At 54.6% G+C, this 21,897-nt stretch overlaps 1 protein-coding gene across 7 annotated transcripts in view; it reads left to right on the forward strand.

Annotated features, from left to right (window-relative positions):
* The first annotated feature begins 1,861 nt into the window (after positions 1–1,861).
* Positions 1,862–21,897, forward strand: part of LOC124970114 (general transcription factor II-I repeat domain-containing protein 2B-like) — a 38,059-nt gene continuing 18,023 nt past the window's right edge. For 2 of the 7 annotated variants that reach the window (XM_047533202.1, XM_047533203.1), the window contains exons 1-3: positions 1,862–2,153; positions 7,461–7,564; positions 13,056–13,194. In XM_047533202.1, coding sequence (XP_047389158.1) covers positions 7,466–7,564; positions 13,056–13,194 — 238 coding nt within the window. In that variant the 5' untranslated portion in view covers positions 1,862–2,153; positions 7,461–7,465. Of the gene's footprint in view, positions 2,154–2,711; positions 2,734–7,460; positions 7,565–13,055; positions 13,195–19,342; positions 19,639–21,897 lie in introns of those variants that run through there. The other 5 variants (XM_047533201.1, XM_047533199.1, XM_047533200.1 and 2 more) reach the window with 5 other exon arrangements.

Consider the following 21,897-nt stretch of genomic DNA (forward strand, 5'->3'; position numbering starts at 1 on the left):
GTGTGTGATGGGCTGGACTCAAGGTGTCCCGAAGCCCCTGGGTCAAGATGTGCTCAGGTGAGATTGCCACCAGAGCCCTCACCTGGTCAGCCACCCTGGTTTCCATGGACCGGCGGTGGTGACTGGGCAGGTGGGGGCTGCCCTGGAAGGGCGTCTTCCCTGCAGCCCCTTCCTCTTGCTTCCCCGCTGCCCCGAGCAAGTGGCGCCCCTCCACAAGCCCTCCCACCATGATGCTCCGCCACCCCTTGGGCCCAACGCAAGGGACTCAGGGACTCAGGGAACGACGGGCTAAGCCTCCCCAACCGTGGGCCAAAATAAGCCTCCACTCCAAGTTGTTCTCCCCAGATGTCCTGGTCACAGGGAAGCCGGTGAGCACAGTGGCACATGCTATCTGCAACAGAAGATGGACGAAGGCTCGCGTCCCTCCACGAGGGAGGTGGCCCCCTTCTGCCCCCACATCCTTCCCTTGTCCTCTGGAGGCATCCAGAAGTCACCACCTGGGAAGCGCCTTCAGAGGATCTGCAGCCGGGTGGCTAAGGGAGGGTGGGACTCACTGCGGGTGCACCCTACCCTTTCTGGATCGGCCAGCGGGATTTTCCACCAGTCAGAAAATACATATTTTTACTCATGTAGATTTTAGAGATTAGGCCACCCTGTGCCTAAGTAGACAAATATGAGTTTTACACTGGTAATTTTTGGCAATAGGATACAATTAATCCTCACTATTCCTGAGTTTTGCATTCCTGTGTTTATTGGTTAACCCAAAAGAACACTCAGGGTGTTTTCCACGCATTCGCAGACGCGCCCAGAGCAGTGATGAGTTGAGCTGCTCACCCTGCAGGTTCCCGGTCAGAGGGCAAAGCAGTCTCCTTTGAACTACAAAGAGCATTTTTCTCTGGTCTAGTGAATGTCACCTTTCCCGCAGACTTTTCTTGCCTGTGCGTGACGTCAGTGCTGAAAATAGCTCTTCACATTGTGTGTGTGTGTGTGTGTGTGTGTGTACAGATGCTGATAGACCTTTATTCTATTCATTCACAGGCGGTGCTGAAGGTCGGACCCAGGGCCTCACACATGCTAGGCAAGCGCGCTACCCCTGAGCCACAGCCCGGGCCCAAGGAAAGCATCTTCAAACAGCCCTTTTTAAAATGCTTAAAAAGTACTTTCCCAACTAATTGTTGAATCGTTATCTTTGCTTTGAAATAACTTTTTTGGGGGTGAGGGGCAGGGGTGGGGAGCATCTGCTAGTAAATCGTCCTTGGCAGTCACTAGAGAAAAGATAAGTTGGAATACTTGTCTTTGTAAAATAAAAATGTGTATTAGAACACATAGCTTAATATATTGACCTCGGCAGTCACCGCGGGGCAGCAACGCCAGGAGGGGAGCGGGTAGGGATCGCCTGCGCCCAGCTACTCCTCAGCCCAGCAGGCCGAGGCAGGAGGATGGCATGAGCCCCGGGCCTGAGGGCAGCCTGGGCAAGGTAGGAAGACCCCGTCCCTCATTTAGGGAAAAAATCCCTCCCACCGTGCCTGCAACGGATTTCCTGAAAATGTTGAAGCCGGGTAACGGGGTAAAGGGCCCTGCCATCCCCTCGGCTCTCCTTGGCGCCATTTTAAATGAACAAGGGGGGCCTCCACCTGATGGACAGGGGATTGGCCGGCCGTGCGCCGGCTCGTCCGGGATCACCAACAACAACCCGCCGGCCTTTTTCCCTCGAGTCCCGACCTAACCTCGCCGCAACTACAACTGCAAACTTGTAAAAAAAAAAAAAAAAAAAAAAAAAATTAAAAAGCCACACGAAGCACCAGCCAGAAGCGATCCCCGGCTACAGCGGGGCACGTGTGAGCCACGCACCGGGAGGCGGCCGGGCCAGGCCGGGCGCCAGGGCCGCGCACTGCGAGCGCCGAGTGCGGTCGGTGCGGCGCGACGGGACGCGAGCACCGGAAGCAGCGCCGCCCACTTGGGGCGCTGCGGACACGCGCGCAAGGCCGCCTTCCCGGACGCAAACAAAAAGGGGGAAGGGAAAGCGCGCCAAGAGGAGGGCGAGCGAGGGGCCTCGGCCGCCGCCGCCGCCGCCGCCGCCCTGCGCGCCCGCTTCCGCCGCCGCCCTCCGGCCCGGCCTGCGACCCGCGGCAGCGCGCAGTCCGCGTCCCCAGGTGCGTAGCCGGCCCCGCCGCCGAGCGGCGCGCGTCCGCCGCAGTCCCGCGCCCGAAGGCAGGGGAGGCCGGCACACGGCGGCTGCGGGCCCTCGGTCGCCCCGGGCCCCGGGTGCGCCCCGAACCCCTGTCCCCGCGGGCAGGCCAGGTGTGGGGGTGGGGCGGGAGCCCAGCGGCGGGGCCGCGGCCGCACGCACGCACGCAGCGCGCAGGTCTCTCCCCTCTGATTGGCTGAGCGAGGGCGGGGGGGTGGAGGCTCGCCGGCCGCGGTGCGCACGAGGTCACGCTCCGCCTGGGGTACGTGGGGCTCCTGCGCTGCGTGCGGACGCGCCTGATTGGTCGGATGGGGAGGCGGGGCCGCCGCTGTTGCTGGGCCTCCGCTCTGGCTCCGCCCCCCGGCGTCACGCGCTCCCGGTTGGTTTGTCAGTCTGGTCTGCTGGGTGCGGGGCCTCTCGGGACCTGATTGTGGGCGGAGAGCCGGTCCAGATCCAGGGAGGGAACGGCTGAGGCCGGAATGCGGCCCGGGCGGTTCCGGCTTAGCGTTCGAGGGGAACAGAAGTCTCCGAGGTTCGAAGCCCAGGTTGCTGGTGTTTTTACTTAGGGGTACTGTGTGTAGCTGTCAGATAAGAGTGACTGACATCGCTCCAAGTACTCAGGCTCCCTTTATTAGGAGCAGCCAGAACCCTGCAGTTTCTAAATGCACAGCTACTCGTCGTCAACCGCAGCCAGGCTGCTGTGCTGCAGAGCATTAGGAGTTATTCCTCGAGTCCTCCTGCTCGCCGGCCTCCTCCGGCCTTCCTCTCCCACGCTCTTGCCAGCCTCTGCGCTCTGCCTGGCCTATTTCACTTAACCTCATGCCTTCCAGTTCCACCCCCGCTGCTGCAGGTGACTGAATATCAGTCCTCCTTATGACCGAGTAATCTTCCCGTGTGTATATGTGCCACATTTTCTTTATCCATCCTCTGCTTTTGGACGTCTCGGATGGTTCCTCATTTTGGTTATTGCAAGCGGTGCTGTAAAAGGCATCCAAGTGCAGATTCCGACCTTTCGGACACAGACCCAGCAGTAGGATTGCTGGATCATATGGCAGTTCTGTTTTCAAATTCTTGGGGAAACTCAGTACCGTTTTCCATAATAGCTGTACTACTTCACGTTTCCACCAGCACTGTAGGAGAGTTCCCCCTTTTTGGCATTACCACCAGCGTTTGTTATTTTTTGTCTTTTTTAAAATATGTGTGGTGCTGGGTTGGAACCCAGTGCCTCCCACTTGGTAAACAAAGGCTCCACCACTGCGCTCCACTCCCAACCCTTTCTTTATAATTTTATTTTGGAAGCGCTTCTTCCTCCTTTGCCCAAGCTCACCTCCGACGTTCAGTCCTGAGCCTCCCAAATAGCTGGGATTACAGGCCTAGCTATTTTTGTCTTTTTGATAATAACCATTCTATAGAAGCAAGCATGTGAGTCAACCTTTGTGTATTTGAAGAAAAAAAAAACTGTTTTACTTTCGTGCAGATAATTTTAAAGTAAACAGATGTCTGGATATGAAATTGGAAATTGGCCAGTCGGAGATGGCTCACAGCTGCAAATGAAGAACTGAGCAGCCTTTTTTTTTTTCTTTTTTTCTTCTGCCTGGTGGTAATTTACAGTGGTGAGCGATTCAGAGTGGATCCTGGTTTTTCCTGCCTGCCTGACCCCCCACCCCAGTGTTGGGGATCAAACCCAGGGCCTTGCACATGCCAAGCACGCTCCCCACCGCTGAGCTGCACCCCAGCCCTGCCCTGGCCTGTCTGTGGCCTAGCCCCTGAGGTCTGCTGCCCTGAACCCGGGCTCTCAGCCTGCACAGTCCCTTCCCTCCTCCCCCGGCTGCAGAATTGGAAGGGGCGCCCAGGGCCTGCATTTCCCTGGCCCTGTGGTTGCTCACTCTGCTCCATGTTCTCTGCTCCTGTTCAAGGGTGTCTGGCTGACTTTTCTTCTTTGCAAGCCATTCTGCCTGGGTGTGCAGCCTCCTCACTCGAGAGCACAGGTGGACTCTGTCCTCTGCCTCCTCGGTCCCCTCCCTGCCCTCAGTGTAAGTTGTCACCCAGCAGGGACTTGGGACCCTTGAGTTTGTAGCTTTCATTCACTGTAGACCTGAGCTGTGCGGGAGACAGCGCCTCCAGAACTAGTTAAAACCAAGCCCTCAGAGACCAAAGAATCAACTTTGGGAAGGGAAACAAATAATTTAAAACACTCAACCAGGCCTCTCTTCGAAGATGTCGGCGCTTTAATAGATGGATCACACTCCAGATGGTAGAAAGTCGTAACTGATGGATGTAAATTCTCCATCGGGGCAAGGCGAACTCTGCTTGTCTGAATAGTCAGTGTTCAGCGGTCCCTGACACGTGCTTGCGACCCTGCCCTGGCAGCAAGGCAGCTGCGGATGAGAGGAGGAGTGAGTGGCCGTCTCCCAGGCAGTGTCTGGATTCGACCCACCAGCTGCAGATGGGTGACCCTGTCCGCAACTGGAGAGATTTTGTTGTTTTGTTTTTTTTCTAGTTTACATTTCCATTTTTTTTAATGTATTTTTTTTTACTTGTCAATGGATCCTTTATTTTTTTCCTTTTAATTTATTTTTATTGTAAACAAATGGGATACATGTTGTTTCTGTTTGTACTGGAGTAACAGCATACCATTTGTGTAATCATACTTTTACATAGGGTAATGGTGTTTGATTCATTCTGTTATTTTTTTCCTTCCCCCCCACCCCTCCCACCCCTCTTTTCCCTCTATACAGTCCCCTCTTCCTCCATTCTTGCCCCCCTCCCACTCCCCATTATGTATCATCATCCGCTTATCAGTGAGCTCATTCGTCATTTGGTTTTTTGAGATTGGCTTATCTCACTTAGCATGATATTCTCCAATTTCATCCATTTGCCTGCAAATGCCATAAATTTATCATTCTTTATAGCTGAGTAATATTCCATTGTGTATATATACCACAGTTTCTTTATCCATTCATCAATTGAAGGACATCTAGGTTGGCTCCACAGTCTGGCTATTGTGAATTGAGCAGCTATGAACATTGATGTGGCTGTATCTCTGTAGTATGCTGATTTTAAGTCCTTTGGGTATAGGCCGAGGAGTGGGATAGCTGGGTCAAACGGTGGGTCCATTCCAAGTTTTCTAAGGATCCTTTATTTCATTTATTTTTATGCAGTGCTGAGGATTGAACCCAGGGCCTCGCACATGCCAGGCAAGTGCTCTGTCACTGAGCCACCACCCAGCCCCATATATTTCCAGTTTTAAAAGAGCAGAATTTAATTACTATATAAAATCTGGACTCTAAATGAACGTGCTGTTACCTTAGATGTGAGTAGAAAAGGAGGTAATCGCTGTAGCCTTGGCAGATTTTGGTCTGTGGTACAGACTCTTATTGGGGCATCTTTAGCCTTAGTAGAATGTGGTGAGTGTTTCTTGGGAAGACATTCTGGGGATGGGAAAGGCCACATTAGCTTACTTTTGATCAAGTGTCATTATCATCAATGTTCTGTTAATGCCTGATGTGTGCCACTTGATAAGAAAAGACAAGGCCCCTGCCTCCGTTTGCTTCTATGTGAAGGATGGAAATAAAACCCTGAGAATTATACCACACTTGTATTTTTTTTATTTACTTACTTATTTTTGCAGTGCTGGGCACTGAAGCAGGGTCACTGAGTAAACAGCCCTTTTTAGTTTTTATTTTGAGACGGGATCTCCCTGAATTGCTGAGGATCTTGCTAAGTTGTTGAGGCTGGCCTCGAATTTGAGATCCTGCTGCCTCAGCCTCCTGAGTGCCCGGGGTAGGCTTGGGCCTCCTCCCTGCCTGACGTTGCTTGTAGTGCTGGGGTTGGAACCCAGGGCCTGGCACATGCCAGGCAAGTGCCCTTACACTGAGCCACGCCCCAGCCCCAAGCCAGAGTTTTGATGTCACAGTCCTCTTAGGGATCACTGTGGTATAGTCAGCAGAAAATGTTGTCTTTGCTACCAGCTTGTGTTTAGAGGAAGGCTTTGCGGAGAGCTTCTCTACGGAGAGAGTTTTCCAGAATAAGACAGTGGAACTTTTAACCTGGCCGCTCTGCAGAGGTGGCTGAGGACGGTCCTGTCCTCACTCTTTGACTCCCGCCTTCTGCCGCAGGCACCTCGGACTCAGGAGCAGGGGGATGGGACCTGGAGCCTGCCATTCCCTCCAGGGTCTCCGTCGCTCGGGCCTCCACAACCCCGCGTGTGACCCGGCATTTGCAGGAACATGGTTCTCCCATGTGGTGGCCCCGACCACCTCCCCAGATGAGGAGTGGGAGAGGGAGGCCGATGTGGTGCTCACACCGGCAACAGCTGGTCGCCAGGCGGTGGCACCCGCAGCCCAGGAACTGCACGCCAGCGGCCGAGTGTGGAATAAGGTCTTAGGGAAAGTACCAAAGTCACGGCCACGGGACTCAAAGGCCTCTGTCGGTGACAGCCTCTCAGAGGCTGGGCCGCGGCTCGGGTAGAGCGTGTGCCTAGCAGCACAAGGCCCGACCTCTGTCCAGCACCTCAGACAGGCGAGACGTCAGCCTCCAGACGGCTCCGAGCCAAGGGAGCCAGCGTGGATGTGGATGGTCCTCTGGAGAGTCACGCTGGAGGCTGGGCCTGGCGTGCGGGGGTGGAGATGGGGAGCCTGGGAGGCGTGCCACCCGCAGAAGGGACTCCCATCATTGTCTCAGGAGCCCACTTGGTTCCTACGGAACAGGTTGTTACAAAGGAGCCAGGCTGGCTTCCCCCTGCTGTCCACTTCCTGTCCTGCCATACCGTGTCCTCCACGCGTGCTCCCACTGCTGTGAGTGCCAGCCGCCGTGAGTCCTCCCCAGAGCCTGGACCCATGGGGCCAACTGACCTTGGACTTTCAACCTCCAAAACTGATCTAAATAAAAGAGGTTTTTACAGAGGAAATACCCAGCCTCTGTTGTTTTGTTATAGCAACAGAAAGCAGCCTGACACAGGGAGTTAACCAATTTCAGAACTAGCGCTTCTAGAAGTGGGCAGGGACAACAAAGTTGTGTCTGCCAACGAAGGGCTGGAAAAACCTCTCTGAACAAGGAAGGGATCACGGGAGAAAAACACTCTCCCTGGGGCAGGTGTCAGGCGCTTCCCGGGAGCGTGGCATTCGGGGTCTCGGGCCAGGCGTCGCACGCCTCCAAGTTGAGCTCCTTCAGCACAGGACCCGTCTGGACCACCTCTGTGGCCCTGGCAGCGCGGACGCAGGCTGGGACCCGGGTTTCTGTCACTCACGTCCGCATTGCTTCTCTTGCACAGGGATCATGGCCCAGGTCGCGATGTCCACCCTGCCTGTTGAGGATGAGGAGTCTTCGGAGAGCAGGATGGTGGTGACCTTCCTCATGTCTGCCCTCGAGTCCATGGTGAGGTGATCTGTGGCTCTGCCACGTTCTCCGTCGGCTCCCGTTGGCACAACCGTGGAGCACTTCCGTGTCCCTGTGGGTGTTGATGTGCTTCTGTGTCCCTTGCTGACAAGTGTGATCCAGGCGACTCACGGAGCCTGCGCTGCAGCCCGGGGTTTATGTTTTGTCTCTTCTCCTAGGGACAGGCCAGCTTGTCCTGGTGACTTTTTAACATTGTAGACATAATATACACATTTGAGCTTTACAGGTGGGAGATTTAATGAAGGAACCTTTGTTACCTTTTTTTTTTCTGATGTTGAAAGACCTTTATTTTATTCATTTGTTTTTATGTGGTGCTGAGGATCGAACCCAGGGCCTCACGCATGCTAGGCTAGCGTGCCACCACTGAGCCCCAGCCCAGCCCCAGCCCCCTGTGTTACCTTTTGAAAAATATTTTCCTGGTCCAACTTCAGAGGAAGATTGATGCTGGGCATAGTGCTAATTATCCAGTAATGCCAGTGACCTGGGAGGCTGAGGCAGGAGGATCGCAAGTTCAAAGCCAGCCTCAGCAACTCAGAGAGGCCCTGTCTCAAAATAAAAAGATCTGGGGGTGTGGCTCAGTGGTAAAGTGCCCCTGGGTTCAGTCCCCAGTATTGAAAGATAAATAAATAAGACCTAACTTCACCTGGTGGGTTAAAATTGGCTGAGAAATTCACACAACCTCCAAGTGTCTGATCAGAAGACACTTATTGATTTAAGCAGAATCAGGGGCTCCACGGGGGAGACACCTGGCAGCCACCACCCCATGCGGTGTGTCAGAGGCCTGGTCTCCAGTCCCAGGACATAGCGACAGTGACCCCCGTTTCCTGAGCTGCAGCACCTGAGGATAGCAGCACCACGTCCTTCCTGCCGCAGAGAGAACCTGGACCTAGGGAGGAGGCTCCACCAGCCAACCGAGGGTCGGTCTGCCAAGTCCTGGGGGCTGGCAGGAGCAGAGAAAGCCCGGCCAGGTCCACGGAGGCAGAAGGGAAAGGACAGCCAGACAGGAGGATGGCCCTGGATTGGACCCTGGGCCAAAGTAAAGTTCAATAAAACAGAATAAAAATTCTAACTTCAATGTGTGCAAATACTTTTTCCTTTCCTGTCAGGAACATCATTGGGTCAGCTGGCAAAATACCAAATACAGAACTACCTTGCACACACGCACACACGCACGCACATGGACACATACGTGCACACACCCTAGGTCCTTCACCTCTAATCTGCTGAAACCAAATGTCAGACCCCAAAAGCAGCCTACAGTGCACAGATCTGCAGCCCCAGAGATAACCGCACATCCTCGTCCCAGGACCTGTGAATGTCACCTCACTTGGCACAAGGAACTTCACAGCTGTGATCAGTTCAGGATCTCGAGTGGAAGACTCTCCGGCATTGTCCGAGGATGTGTAAAACCGCTTTTGAAACAACTTGGAGTAAATTCCTGGGATCTTTGTCAAGAAGACCAGAAGGACTGACAGGCACGTGGAACAGGACCAGGCCCGTGCTCCTTCGCAGGGTCCAGGTGCCTCCCCTGGCCAGGCCCCGCCTGGGACCCATCCTCCAGGACACAAGAGGACACCAGGGCCCCTTGTGGACCTCACGTTCCATGCAGGAAAGGACAGTGAACAAGTTTCCCGTGTGTGAACAGGAAAGTCAGGAAGTGGAAGGCCGTGGGGGTTGGGAGGTGGGGTTGGGAGGTGAGGCCGGCCAGTGGCCGTGCAGAGGCCCCAGCTGGGAAGACGGTCAAGAAGTCCAGTTGTGCTGGGGCAGGCAGGCACATGGTCAGGACAGACGCTGGCCAGGGACGTGGTGGCCCCATCGTGTCGAGCTCGGGGCATTTCTCCCGGGCGTGATGCAAAACCACAGGAAGCTTCTGAGCAAAGGGTGACCAGGGACCGCAGGGCGAGAGCAGAGGCAGGAGACCAGTGGGCTGATGGCCACGGTTCAGGTGGACGCTTTGCGGCCTGCACTGGGTGGGAGTGATGGACACTCAGGAGGTGACTGTCGTGTGTGATTCACATAACTGTGGTGGCATGGGAACATAAAGTGCCGTTCACGTGGGCTGTTCACGTGCCGTCACCTCTGCCCGCCTCCAGAACATCCCCTTCCCAGTGCATGGCGTTAAATCCAGCTCTGCCTGGGCCCTGCCCTGGGCACTCCTGGTCCTCCACCTCCAGACCCATCTGGCCTCCATACCGCGGGCTCCGGCTCTCCAGCCTCCAGCCTGCGCATGCTGAGCATTCTGCACCGTAGGTCTCACTCGCAGGCGCCCTGCCTTGTGGGGTCCCAGCCCCACGGCCCCCCCAGATGGAGCTGCAGTGAAGACCCCAACCAGGGTCCCAGCCTGGCGGCACCGCGCGGGGGCTGCAGGTAGCCTCGACTCGCTGCCTCTGCCCAGCACCGCAGGAGAGGACAGGCCACCTCCCACTAGCCAGGGAGGCCAACAGAATCCAAAGTGCCCCTCGAGGTGAAAAGCCGGGCATCGGGCATCCTCTGTGGCCCCTCCCGGTGGCTCTGTTCTCAGGAGAGCCCTGGGCGGCACGGGAGCATCCCGAGACTGTCCCCAGCGAGGCTGCAGGTCGCCCCGTGTTCTGTTCTTGGAAAGGAGTCGCTCAGCTTGGCCCACGGGACCGGTCTGGGTGCTGGTGACCGAGAGCCGAGGAGTCCTCAGAGGCTGTCATGGGAGACAGCGTAGGGATGTCCAGGGGCCGCGGCTCAGTGGGGGAGCGCTGGCCTCGCAGTGTGAGGCCCTGGGTTCGAATCTCAGCGCCCCATGTAAATAAATAAATAAAGGTCCATCAACAACTAAAAAATATGAACCCAAAGACCGTCCAGAGGTCAAACGGTCAGGTTATGAGAAATGCAACCATTCAGCGGGTGAAGCCACTGGTGTGCAGTAGTTGGGGTGCTACGGTGGCCAGGTAGGGAGGAAGGGCACGGAGGGTTCAGGGCGGCGTGACCCTGGGCGTGTACTTTGTCCTTGGTGAGCAGAACTCGGCCTCTGAGCCACGTCGCGAGCAGCTTTCCTCCGCCATAGCCTTCCGCTTGGTGTCCGGCCTCCGCTCAGGCCCAGAGCCGTGGTGTCCCCCAGCCGCAGGCTGCACCTCCGTGAGCCCAAGGACCTTCCCCTCCTCTCCGTTGCTCTCGGCAGTGATTTTGGTCACGGCGACCAAACAGCTACGACGGCCTCTCCCCCAGTGGTGGCAGGAGTGGACAAGACTTCCCAGGGTGCTGCCTGCAGCGTGTCTCAAGAGCCTTCAAAGAACGCGTGGCTGGGGCTGGCAGGGGCAGGGCCGCCGCCGGGCACGTGTGGGCACGGGCTCAACCCCAGCACCACATACAAACGGACAAAACGAGGGCGCTCCGTCCGCCTACAACCACGAAAAAATTTACAAAAAGAATCCATGTTCTTTGATTGGAGGTAGGAGTCCATCTCATGGAAATAATCAAACATGCTCAGAAATATTCACATTCATGCCCCTGATTGTAGTGCTGTTATTTACAATAGGAAAAAGACCCTTCAGTATGTCCCGGTTAACCAGGTGTGTACACCGCGTAGCATCATGTGTGTTCATTTAAAGGCTCTGTTTTTCGGGATCATGTCTTTGCATTTTGAGAAATGCTCAAAAATGAATGTCAAGGCAATAAATCAGAAGACCAACCTGTGTTCAGTAGTATAATTCCAATTTTGTTTTTAAACATTTGTATGCCGCTCGTAACCAGCCTGGGCAACACCGTGTGGCCCTGTCTCCAAACACACATCTACGCATGTAAGTGTGTTTCTGGACGTGTGTGGTGGTTAGTCTTGGTAAAGGGTTTATGGTGATTTTTCTTCTGTGTACTTTTCTGTATCTTGTGGTTTTTTTTCTCCTTTCATGGTACCAGGGACTGAACCGAGGGGCACTCTACCACTGAGCTACCTCCCCAGCCCTTTTAATTTTTTCTTTTGAGACACGGTTTCACTAAGTTGCTGAGGCTGGCCTCCAACTTGAGATCCTCCTGCCTCAGCCTCCCAAGTAGCTGGGATTTCAGGTGTGCACCACCATGCCCAGCGGCTACAGTTTTTATAATACACGTTTTACAATGAGAAGAAAATGCTTTGTTTGGGGCAGTGCTGGGGCTGGAACCCAGGGCCTCGTGCATGCTAGGCAAGAGTTCTACCAAAGAGCTGTATCCCCGGCCCCAAAAGTGCTTTTAAAAAGAGCTTTTCTACTAATGAAGACCCTAAGTAAGGCTGAAAACCAGTAATCTCACTTAAGACCAGAATACGTATTTCAGAGAGATCAAGTATTGGATTTGGTTCATGTGACGTAAGAAAGCAGATTTGTCACAAACCCAGTGGGGCTTGAGCTTCCAGGCCTGCGCCCTGCCGGGCCTCGCTGGTCCCAGAGACACCGCACATGTGATTTTGTTAGACACCCAGTGAAGGCTGTTAAGCAGACCGTGGAGGCCCTGTCTCCTTGGCTCTGGCGTCCTCTCCGACACAGCCCCGGGGGGCCACTGTGACAAGCTGCCACAAACCCCGTGGCTTCAAGACCACACGGGTCTATTCTCTGCTCGTTCTGGAGGTCAGAAGCCAGGCTGGGTTTCCCGGGGCCAGAGGCGAGGGTGGCAGCTGTGCTCCCTCCGAGACCCCGCCTGCCCTTCCAGCTGCGGGCCACACTGGCCCTTCCCAGTACAGGCATCGTGCTGACCTCTGAGTCCAGCATCATGTCCCTGTCCTGGCGGTGACTCCGGGTCCCCTGGTCATCCAGGGCCCTCTGCTTCTCAAGATCCTCAAGGTCACCTCTGCGGCAAAGTCCCTTTTGCTATGTGAGGTCCCGTGTCCACAGGAGCTGGGTGGAGGTCACGGATTCTTGGGGATCTGTCTTTCTGTCCCCACAACCCGAGTCAGGTCGTGTTGGAGAGGGCGTGGCACCTCGGGTGCGTATCGGGGAAGGTGAGTTGAGGGACCTTGGTTTCCGCGAGTGCCCGGGCTGGGCGATACCTCTGCGCCCAGGTGAGCCGCGGCCTGCGCAGGGTGGAAAGCGGAAGAGGAGGGCATCCGGGCTTCTGCTGGCCCGGAGAGTCTTCCAGCCGCTGAGATGGCGCCTTTGCACACGGAGGCTTAGCAGCGATTATCGGGCTGTGTCTGTGGGGACTTGAACCCGCGGCATCGCCCCGGACAGCAAGCGCGTCTTTGAATTTCCACGCTCCCTGCGTCTCTGTCATGGACGACAGTGCATCGACCGCGTGGAATGTCAAACTCTGCCTTCCACGGATGTGATGCTGTGAACTGGTCCAAGGCAGAGTCTGCGTCCAGAGGGCAGGAGAGAGGCCCAGCGGGCGGACGCCCGGCTCCTTAAGATGCCTCCCCTGGGCCCTCACCATCCTGGGGCTGGCAGGTCCCCGCCTCTCGCCGGATCTCCTGTTCCTCTCCCAGACTCCAGATCCGCCCATGTCGAGCCGCCAGCATCTGCTGTTTCTCTTGCAGTGTAAAGAGCTGGCCAAGTCCAAGGCCGAAGTGGCCTGCATCGCGGTGTACGAGACGGACGTGTTCGTGGTGGGCAGCGAGCGGGGATGCGCCTTCGTCAACGCCAGGAAGGAGCTGCAGAGAGACTTTGCCAGATACTGTAGGTGCTCGGCATTTCACGCGTCCCACGCATCCCGAGAGGCTTGTGGGCCGGGCTCATGTCCTGGTGCCAAGATCCCCGCGTCACCCTGAGAATGTGTGCTGTGTGGTGCTGTGTGGTGCTGTGTGCTGTGTGCTGTGTTGTGTTGTGTGGTGCTGTGTGATGGTGTGTGGTGTGTGTTGTGTGGTGCTGTGTGGTGTTGTGTGGTGTTGTGTGTTGTGTGATGTTGTGTGGTGCTATGTGGTGTGGTGTGTGTTGTGTGGTGTTGCGTGTTGTGTGGTGCTGTGTGGTGGTGTGTGCTGTGTGGTGTTGTGTGGTGCTGTGTGATGGTGTGTGATGGTGTGTGGTGTGTGTTGTGTGGTGTTGTGTGCTGTGTGGTGTTGTGTGTTGTGTGATGTGTGGTGCTATGTGGTGTGGTGTTGTGTGTTGTGTGGTGTTGCGTGTTGTGTGGTGCTGTGTGGTGGTGTGTGGTGTGTGCTGTGTGGTGTTGTGTGCTGTGTGGTGTTGTGTGGTGTGTGGTGTTGTGTGGTGCTGTGTGGTGTTGTGTGGTGTGTGTGGTGTCGTGTGGTGTGTGGTACTCTCTTCCACAGAGCTGAGCCACATCCCCTGCCCTTTTTATTCACGTTGGGACAGGGTCTTGCGCAGAGGCCCCATCTGGCCCTGAGTTGGCGACGCTCCTGCCTCGGCCTCCCGGGTCACTAGGTTCACAGGTGTGCACTCTGCACCCGACTCTGTTCTTTGTGTGTTTGTTGTCGTTGCTCCGGGACCTTCAGGGCCTTCAGCAGACCACCGTGTGTTCAGGTGCCTGGGGAACCAGTGAGCATTTGTGGCCTTATGTCAGGGACACCTTCAGGTGTGGATGCTGACACCTGCCCAGTTACCCTCCCTACCGAGGATCCAGTTGGCAATTTAGGATTCCTCGGAATCAAAAAAGGAAAAAGCCAGGTAAAATGGCGCATGCCTGTGATCCCAGCGGCTTGGGAGGCTGGGGCAGGAGGATTGCAAGTTCAGAGCCAGCCTCAGTGACTTAGTGGGGCCCTAAGCAACTCAGCCGAACCCCGTCTCTAAATAAAAAGTTAAAATAGGGCTGGGATGTGGCTGAGTGGTTAAGCACCCCTGGGTTCAACCCCTGGTACAAAAAAATGGAAAAAAACCCAGAAAGTTTTGTCAGAGGTCATAAGGGCAAGTGTGTATTTTTGCACACTGTAGTTTACACAGATACCTCACAGGTTTGCAGGGTGTGTGTGTGTGTGTGTGTGTGTGTGTTTAATTTTACCGCAAAACACTCACCTTTTCATCTGAGACACCCTGTCTGTGCTGTGTCCATAGCATGAGGTCTCTGCTTTCTTACTTTGATGCCTGTGTGTACAAGACACATATTGCTGTCTCCAGTTTTGTTTCCCATGTTAATAATTTGTGTTTTCTCTTTTATCCTAAATACCTCTTGCACAAGACAAGCCAACTTTTGGCTTTATTCTTCTCTCTTCTTTGTAATGTCTGTTCTCTTTATTACTGACCCACGTGTATTTTTAATTGGATTTAATTTCTTTTCTGTCTTCTTGGTTCGGTAGCTCAGGTCGTTGACTTTTTTCCACTTTATGTGTTTAAAGTTAGAATTTTCCCTCTAGGTTACATTTTTGCCTTCCACTTAGGATAGGTTTTCGTGATCAGGTAGCTCAAAATATTTTCTTAGTCCTAGTATTCCTTTCAACCCATGCTTGGCCTAGAAGCATGTTGCTTGATTTCTGAATACATGGGGACTTTTTTGGGTCATCGATTTCTAATTAAATCCCACCGTAGTCTAAAAAAGTGCTCCAGGTGATTTCAGTCCTTTTGAGTTTATCAAAACCTGATGCATGGCTTAATGTATCACTTGTATTGGTAAATATTTCCCATGCAATTTAAAGACTGCTGGGTTCTGCGGTTAATAGGCCAAACAGGTCAAGTTGTCGAGTAGTGTTATCCACCCATTGTCTGCACCCTTTCTGGTTTTTGTCTGCTTTTCTGTTAATTTCTAAGCTGGGCGTGGTGGCACACCCCTGTAATCCAGTTACCGGGGATTGAGTGAAGCAGACCTCTAGAACTTCTGCGTCTTGTAGATCTGAACGTTATCCCCAATGATCAGCATCTCCCCCCAGGACCCCCGCCCAGCCCAGCCACCTGCTGTCCTACCTTCTGCCTCTGTGCATTCTGCTGTTTTAAATATCTCACACAAATGGAACCAGACTCTACATATGACCCTAACTTTTGAAGGACAGCTTTTCCAAACACGGTATTCTTGGTGGAGAGTTTTATTTCTTCTTCTTCTTCTTTCAGCACTGTGAAAACATCACCCCATTCTTTTTGTCCTGCAGAATTTCTGCTGAGAACTCTGCCGATCATTTTATGAAATCTCCTCCGTGGGTGATAAATCAGTTTTCTCTCGCTGCTTTCGAGGTTCTGTCTGTCTTTGAATTTAGACAGTGATTTTAATGTGTATCCATGTGAGTTTCTTTGGACTTGATGGAGTTTCTTGAATTTTTTCTTTTTGGGGCAGGGGGACTGGGCATTGAACCCAGGGGCCCTTGACCACTAAGCCACATCCCCAGCCCTGTTTTGTATTTTATTTAGGCATGGGGTCTCACTGAGTTGCTTAGCACCTTACTTTTGCTGAGGCTGGCTTTGAACTTGCAATCCTCCTGCTTCAGCCTCCTGAGCTGCTGGGATTACAGGATGTGCTATTGCACCTGACTGAGCATCTTGAATTTGAAAAACCAGGTCCACTTTCCCCCTCAGATTTGAGAAACTTGGGCCATTATTTCTTCAAATAAACTCTGCTCTTTCTTCTCCTCTGGGAATTTCCCATAATGCATATGCTGGTCTGGTTAGTAGTATTTCATAACTCCCTAATCTCTCTTTTCTTTCCTTCTTTCTTTTGCTCTGTTGACTCAGTGACTTCAAATGACCCGTCTTCTTCATGTTCACTGTTTCTTCAGTCAGGTCAAGTCTGCTGTGGAATACGTCTAATAAATTATTCAGTTCAATCACTATCTTTTTTAAATATATTTTTTAGTTGTAGATAGATGCAGTACCATTGTTTTATTTATTTATCTTTAATGTGGTGCCAGGCCAGCCCTCCACCACTGAGCCACAGCCCCCGCCCAGTTACTGTATTTTTTTAACTTGAGACTTTATGTTTGATTCTTTTTTTTTTAGTTGTAGATGGATGCAGTGTCTTTATTTTATTTATTTATGTGGTGCTGAGGATCGAACCCAGTACCCCACCCATGTGAGGCAGGCACTCTACCACTGAGCCACAACCTCAGCCCTGATTCTTTTAATAGATTCTCTTTCTTGATATTCTGTTTTGTTCATGCATCATTTACCTGTTTCATCTCTTATCTGTACTCACTTCTAGTTCATTGGGCATCATTATGACAGTGATTCTAATTTCTGCGTCGGGCAGCCCCTAGATCTGCGTTTCTTTAAGATCTACTTCTGAAATTTTGTGTTGTTACTTTGGCTGGGCCATGTTTCCTTGTTTCTTTGGACACCTTGCTGCTCTGCTGTTCTAGCATTTGGGCATTTGAAAAAACGACGACTTCTCTCAGTCTTTGCTTATTGACTTTGCGTAGGGAAGGCTTCACCAGTCGGCCTGGCTGGAGCTCCCGGGGCCTCTCAGACCTTGTCTGATCTTGCTCTCCCTGTCACCAGGCTGGGGAACCGCCACTCTAACATTCTGCTTGTTCTGCTTTCAGTGGCTTCCAGACTGGTGCAGCTCTCATCAGCATTATGTCAGTGACAGAGAAACCAGAGCCTCAGGCAGACCCCAGACATGCTGGAACGTGGCATGCACGATCCATTCTTTCATTCCTGTCCTAAGGAAGGAGCCTCCTCATGGGGCTGGGATCCTTCCAGTTGTACCTTACTGCACCACATAGAGGCAGGGACACAAACAGGTGCCAGATACTCAGTACCGAATACTGAGAGTTTTGATACTTCTTGTACTAAAATACCTTCCTTTTTTTCTTGTTTGGTTTGGTTTGGTACCAGGGATTAAACCCAGGCGTACTGAATGGCTGAGCCACACCCCTGGCCCTTTTGATTTTCTATTTAGAGACAGGGTCTCACCAGGTCGCTTAGTGCTTTGCTAAGCTGCTAAGGCTGGCCTTGAACTTGGGCTCCTCCTGACATAGCCTCCCAGCAGCTGGGGTCACAGGGGTGGGCCACAGCATCCAGCTTGGAATACCTTCCCAGTTCCTCGGTGGCCTGCGAGCCGTAGATCTCACTGGTCTGCTCTCATAGGGCGTTATTACCGCTGTCTTCTCAGCACCTCTGTCGGGAAGAGGCCAGGTGCCCCCTGGTCTGCCGTCGCTGTGCATGCTGGGCGGCGGGTCTGTCCTGGCTTCCTCTTAGGGAATATTTTTACTTAATATGAAATGCTCGATTGACAGATTTTTTTCTTTCAGCCCTTTAAAGGTTTTATTCCACTGCCTTTGGCTTTCACTCTTCTAGCTACAAAGTCAGGTTAAAATTCTTATTTTCATTCCTCTGGACCTGGCGGGTATCCCCTGCTCCTTCTGAGCCTCCGCAGCTCCAGCGCCCTTCACTCTTTGGTCTTCAGCCGTCTGCTCGCTCCTCCTGCTCCTCCTCCTCCTCCTCCTGCTCCTCCTCCTCCCACTCCTCCTCCTCCTCCTGCTCCTCCTCCTCCTCCTCCTCCTTCTGCTTCTCTTCCTTCTCCTCCTGCTGCTGCTCCTCCTCCTCCTCCTGCTCTTCCTGCTGCTGCTGCTCCTCCTCCTCCTCCTCCTCCTGCTCCTCCTCCTCCTCCTCCTCCTGCTCCTCCTCCTCCTGCTGCTGCTCCTCCTCCTCCTCCTGCTCCTCCTCCTCCTGCTCCTCCTCCTCCTCCTCCTCCTCTTGCTCCTCCTATTCCTCCTGCTCCTCCTGCTCCTCCTCCTCCCGCTCCTCCTCCTCCTCCCCCTCCCGCTCCTCCTCCTCCTCCTGCTCCTTCTGCTTCTCTTCCTCCTCCTCCTGCTGCTCCTCCTCCTCCTCCCACTCCTCCTGCTCCTCCTCCTGCTCCTCCTGTTCCTCCTCCTCCCCCTCCTCCACCTCCTCCCCCTCATCCCACTCTTCCTCCTGTTCCTCCTCCTGCTCCTCCCACTCCTCCTCCCACTCCTCCTCCTGCTTCTGCCGCTCCTCCTCCCGCTCCTCCTCCTCCTCCTGCTCCTCTTCCTGCTCCTCCTCTCGCTTCTCCTCCTCCTCCTCCTCCTGCTTCTCCCGCTCCTCTTCATCCTGCTTCTCCCGCTCCTCCTTCTTCTGCTCCTCCCACTCCATCCACTCCTCCTCCTCCTCCTCCCCCTCCTCCTCCTCCTCCCCCTCCTCCTCCTCCTGCTCCTCCTCCTGCTCCTCCTCTTGCTCTTCCTTCTCCTGCTTCTCCTGCTCCTCCCACTCCTCCTCCTCCTGCTTCTCCCGCTCCTCCTGCTCCTGCTCCTCCTCCTCCCACTTCTCCTCCTGCTTCTCCCACTCCTCCTCCCACTCCTCCTCCTCCTCCCACTCCTCCTGCTCCTCCTCCTCTCGCTCCTCCTCCTGCTTCTCCCACTCCTCCTCCTCCTCCTGTTCCCACTCTTGTCTTCCTCCTCCTGCTTCTCCCGTTCCTCCTACTCCTCCTCATCCTGCTTCTCCCTCTCCTCCCGCTCCTCCTCCTGCTCCTCCTCCTCCTGCTCCTCCTGCTCCACCTCCTCCTCCTGTTCCTCCTTCTCCTCCTCTTGCTCTTCCTCCTTCTGCTTCTCCCGCTCCTCCCACTCCTCTTCATCGTGCTTCTCCTTCTCCTCCCGCTCCTCCTCCTCCTCCTGTTCTTCCTCCTCCCGCTCCTCCTCCTGTTCCTCCTCCTCCCGCTCCTCCCCCTCCTGCTCCTCCTCCTCCTTCTGCTCCTCCTGCTCCTCCTATTCCTCCTGCTCCTCCTCTTCCTCCTGCTACTCCTCCTCCTTCTGCTCCTCCTATTCCTCCTGCTCCTCCTGATCATCCTCCTCCTCCTCCTCCTCCTCCTCCTCCTCCTCCTCTTGCTCCTCCTATTCCTCCTGCTCCTCCTGCTCCTCCTCATGTTCACCTGCATCCTGTTCGGGGCTTCTGCAATCCGCAGGTCCACGTCCTCATCAATTCTGGATGTTTCTGGTCACTATCTTGGTGTTTCTTCTGATCCACACTGTTCTTCAGTTGCACATGGGGAAGAAGGTGTGTCCTTGTCCCCAGGTCCCTGATGTTCTATCCCTCTTGCTTTCCTGGCGGGGGGGCTACTGAGGATGGACCTGCTGGGGGCCTGCTGGGCACCTGCTCCACCGCCAGCGACCTGCTGTGGCTCCGCCCCCATCCCTTCTGTCTGCTCCGGAATGCAGGATTCGTCACCCTTCCCTGGACGCCCCTCCTGCTGTTTCCTGTGTCCTGCGAAGTCCATCCTGTAACCTGTTTCAGGTCTCCGATTGTTTTCCCGTTCCCTTCCTCCCCTCCGCTGTCAGCTTTCCGCAGGGAGTCCCCGCCTGTCCTCTGACGCCACCCATTGCCCTTGCTCATGGCTTAAGTAGTCTCAGTATTGGGTCAGTCCTTTCTGATCACTGCCATATCTGAGTCGTTCGTGTCTCCCCACTAGACTGAAACGGGCTGGGTTAACTGAGATCTGTGCGACTTGACCAGGAGGCATACTTTGCTGCCTCATCACGTTGGTGCTGACTTTTAAATTTCACCCTGAGCATTGAGCATGCCGGTGGGGGAATCTGCCAGATCAAGTTGCACTTTGGTGGGTGGTTAAGTGACTGTCGGGTCACCTTGACCCTTGGGGACTCTGATAGGCCAGGTCTGTTCTGTTTATGCCCTTTTTCCCAGGGCACCATGCTCAGCATAGGGAGGTGGCTCGTGCCCTTAGGGTGCCCCGGTGGCTTCCCGGGGTGTTTAGAACCTCCACCTTGCGGGATGGGACTCTGTCTCCCAGCAGATCCCCGCTTGTGACTCCGTCTTCTCTCCTAAGTCTCGCTCTGCCCCACACGTCACCCCACACATCAGGAGCCAGCCAAGAGTGGGGGGAGCTGGCAGCAGCTCAGCTGCAGGTCTCGGTTGCAGTTACTCGTCTTGCAATTAGGGTGTGAAAGTGACGTGACGATCAATGGGCCAGTAGAACCGCGTTGATGGACCCTGACATTTGAACTCATGTGATCGCTGTGTGCCAAGAGTAAATGTTTTTCTTCTGAACTTTTTTTAACCGTTTCAAAATGCAAAGACTGTTCTTGGCTCACTGCTCTTAAAACCTGGGCAGTGGGGCAGGCCGCCACTTACTGCCTTGGAGTGGACCCTGCGGGCAGCGTGGTCAGTGTCCTTCCACTTTAGCTACCGCGTACTTTACCCAGAAGCCAGAATGGTTGGAATCACCAGACAGCTGGGATCCCACCTGCCGCCTTCTTTGGCCTGTTTTCTGGTCTGAAGCGTGGCGTGCCCAGAGAGCTTTGGAGAACTGTCTGCACCACGCTGTGCCTTGCACTCTGGATCACTGAGGCTCGCCAGTGTGACCCGCGCGCGGGCTGTTTGCCTTCCGTGTGACTTTAGGACAAAACTGCAGTGCACAGGCCTCTGTAGCTCCAGAAATTGCTGTGTGACAGTCACCAGGGTGACGGATATGTGACTGTCGTCATGGTGAACATTTTGTGACGTTGTCAGGGTAGCTGTAAGATGACGGTGGTCAGTGTGGCCCTTCTTTGCCCGCTGTGTTGGATTGCAGCTGGACCCTGCAGACGCTTCTGCAGCGGGCACGATTTCCCCTTGGTCCCAAGCGGGCTGTGGCCCTGGATGAGGACAAGCTCCTTTCCTGCTGCCCGCGCCCTCTCCCCTGGCGTGCCCGAGGCACACCACGACCCCTCGCGTCCGGGCATCCGGGGCACTGCCTCCTGGTTCCCATGGGCCTCCCTGCACGCAGCTTCCGCAGGTCCCTGGCCCGCCCCCAGCATGTCAGAATTCCCAGCGAGCTTCCCAAGGTCCTCTTGGTGTCCTGCCCCAGTGGCTTCTGGAGAGTTCCACCGGCACCCGAGGACTGGGCCCTGCCTGCCACAGCTGACTCTGCGTCTGCTCTCTGCAGAGGTCTGCTCAGCCGGACGCCCTCCTCCAATCCTGCCTGCTGGGGGCGCCCTGCCCTCCGCCCTGGCTGCTCCCCACCCATGAGCTGGCCCTGGCGCTTACCACCCCAGAGGCTCATCCCTTGTCGCCAGGCGATCGTTCTTTCGTTAGGCTTTCCCCGTTCAGTGGGCTTCGTGGCTTCCCTCCCGACTTCATCTCAATTAAAACAGCCAGTTTTCAACCCTTGGAGTGGCGCTGGCTGTGGCCCCAAGCTCAGCGGGCTGGTCTCTCTCAGTACTGTCGCTCGTCAGCAGGGTGGATGAGACCACATGGTGTGATCTCCTTTAGACTACGCTCTTTTTCTAGGTTGGAACACGTATATTCTTTTTGTCGGTGGGCTTCTTTCAGGGAACATCAGCGTGCTGCTATTCTGTTCATAAACATCCAACTCTATTCTTTTTCAGTACCAGGGATTGAACCCCGGGCGCTTAACCCCAAGACACATCCCCAGCCCTTGTTATTTTGTGTGTTGAGGCAGGGTCTCACTAAGTTGCTGAGCCCGGCCTTGAACTTGTGATGCTCCCGCCTCAGCCTCTGGAGTCCCTGGGTTCACAGGTGTGCGCCACCACACCC

The sequence above is a fragment of the Sciurus carolinensis genome, chromosome 18 (genome assembly GCF_902686445.1).
Source record: "Sciurus carolinensis chromosome 18, mSciCar1.2, whole genome shotgun sequence".
Lineage (NCBI taxonomy): Eukaryota > Metazoa > Chordata > Mammalia > Rodentia > Sciuridae > Sciurus > Sciurus carolinensis.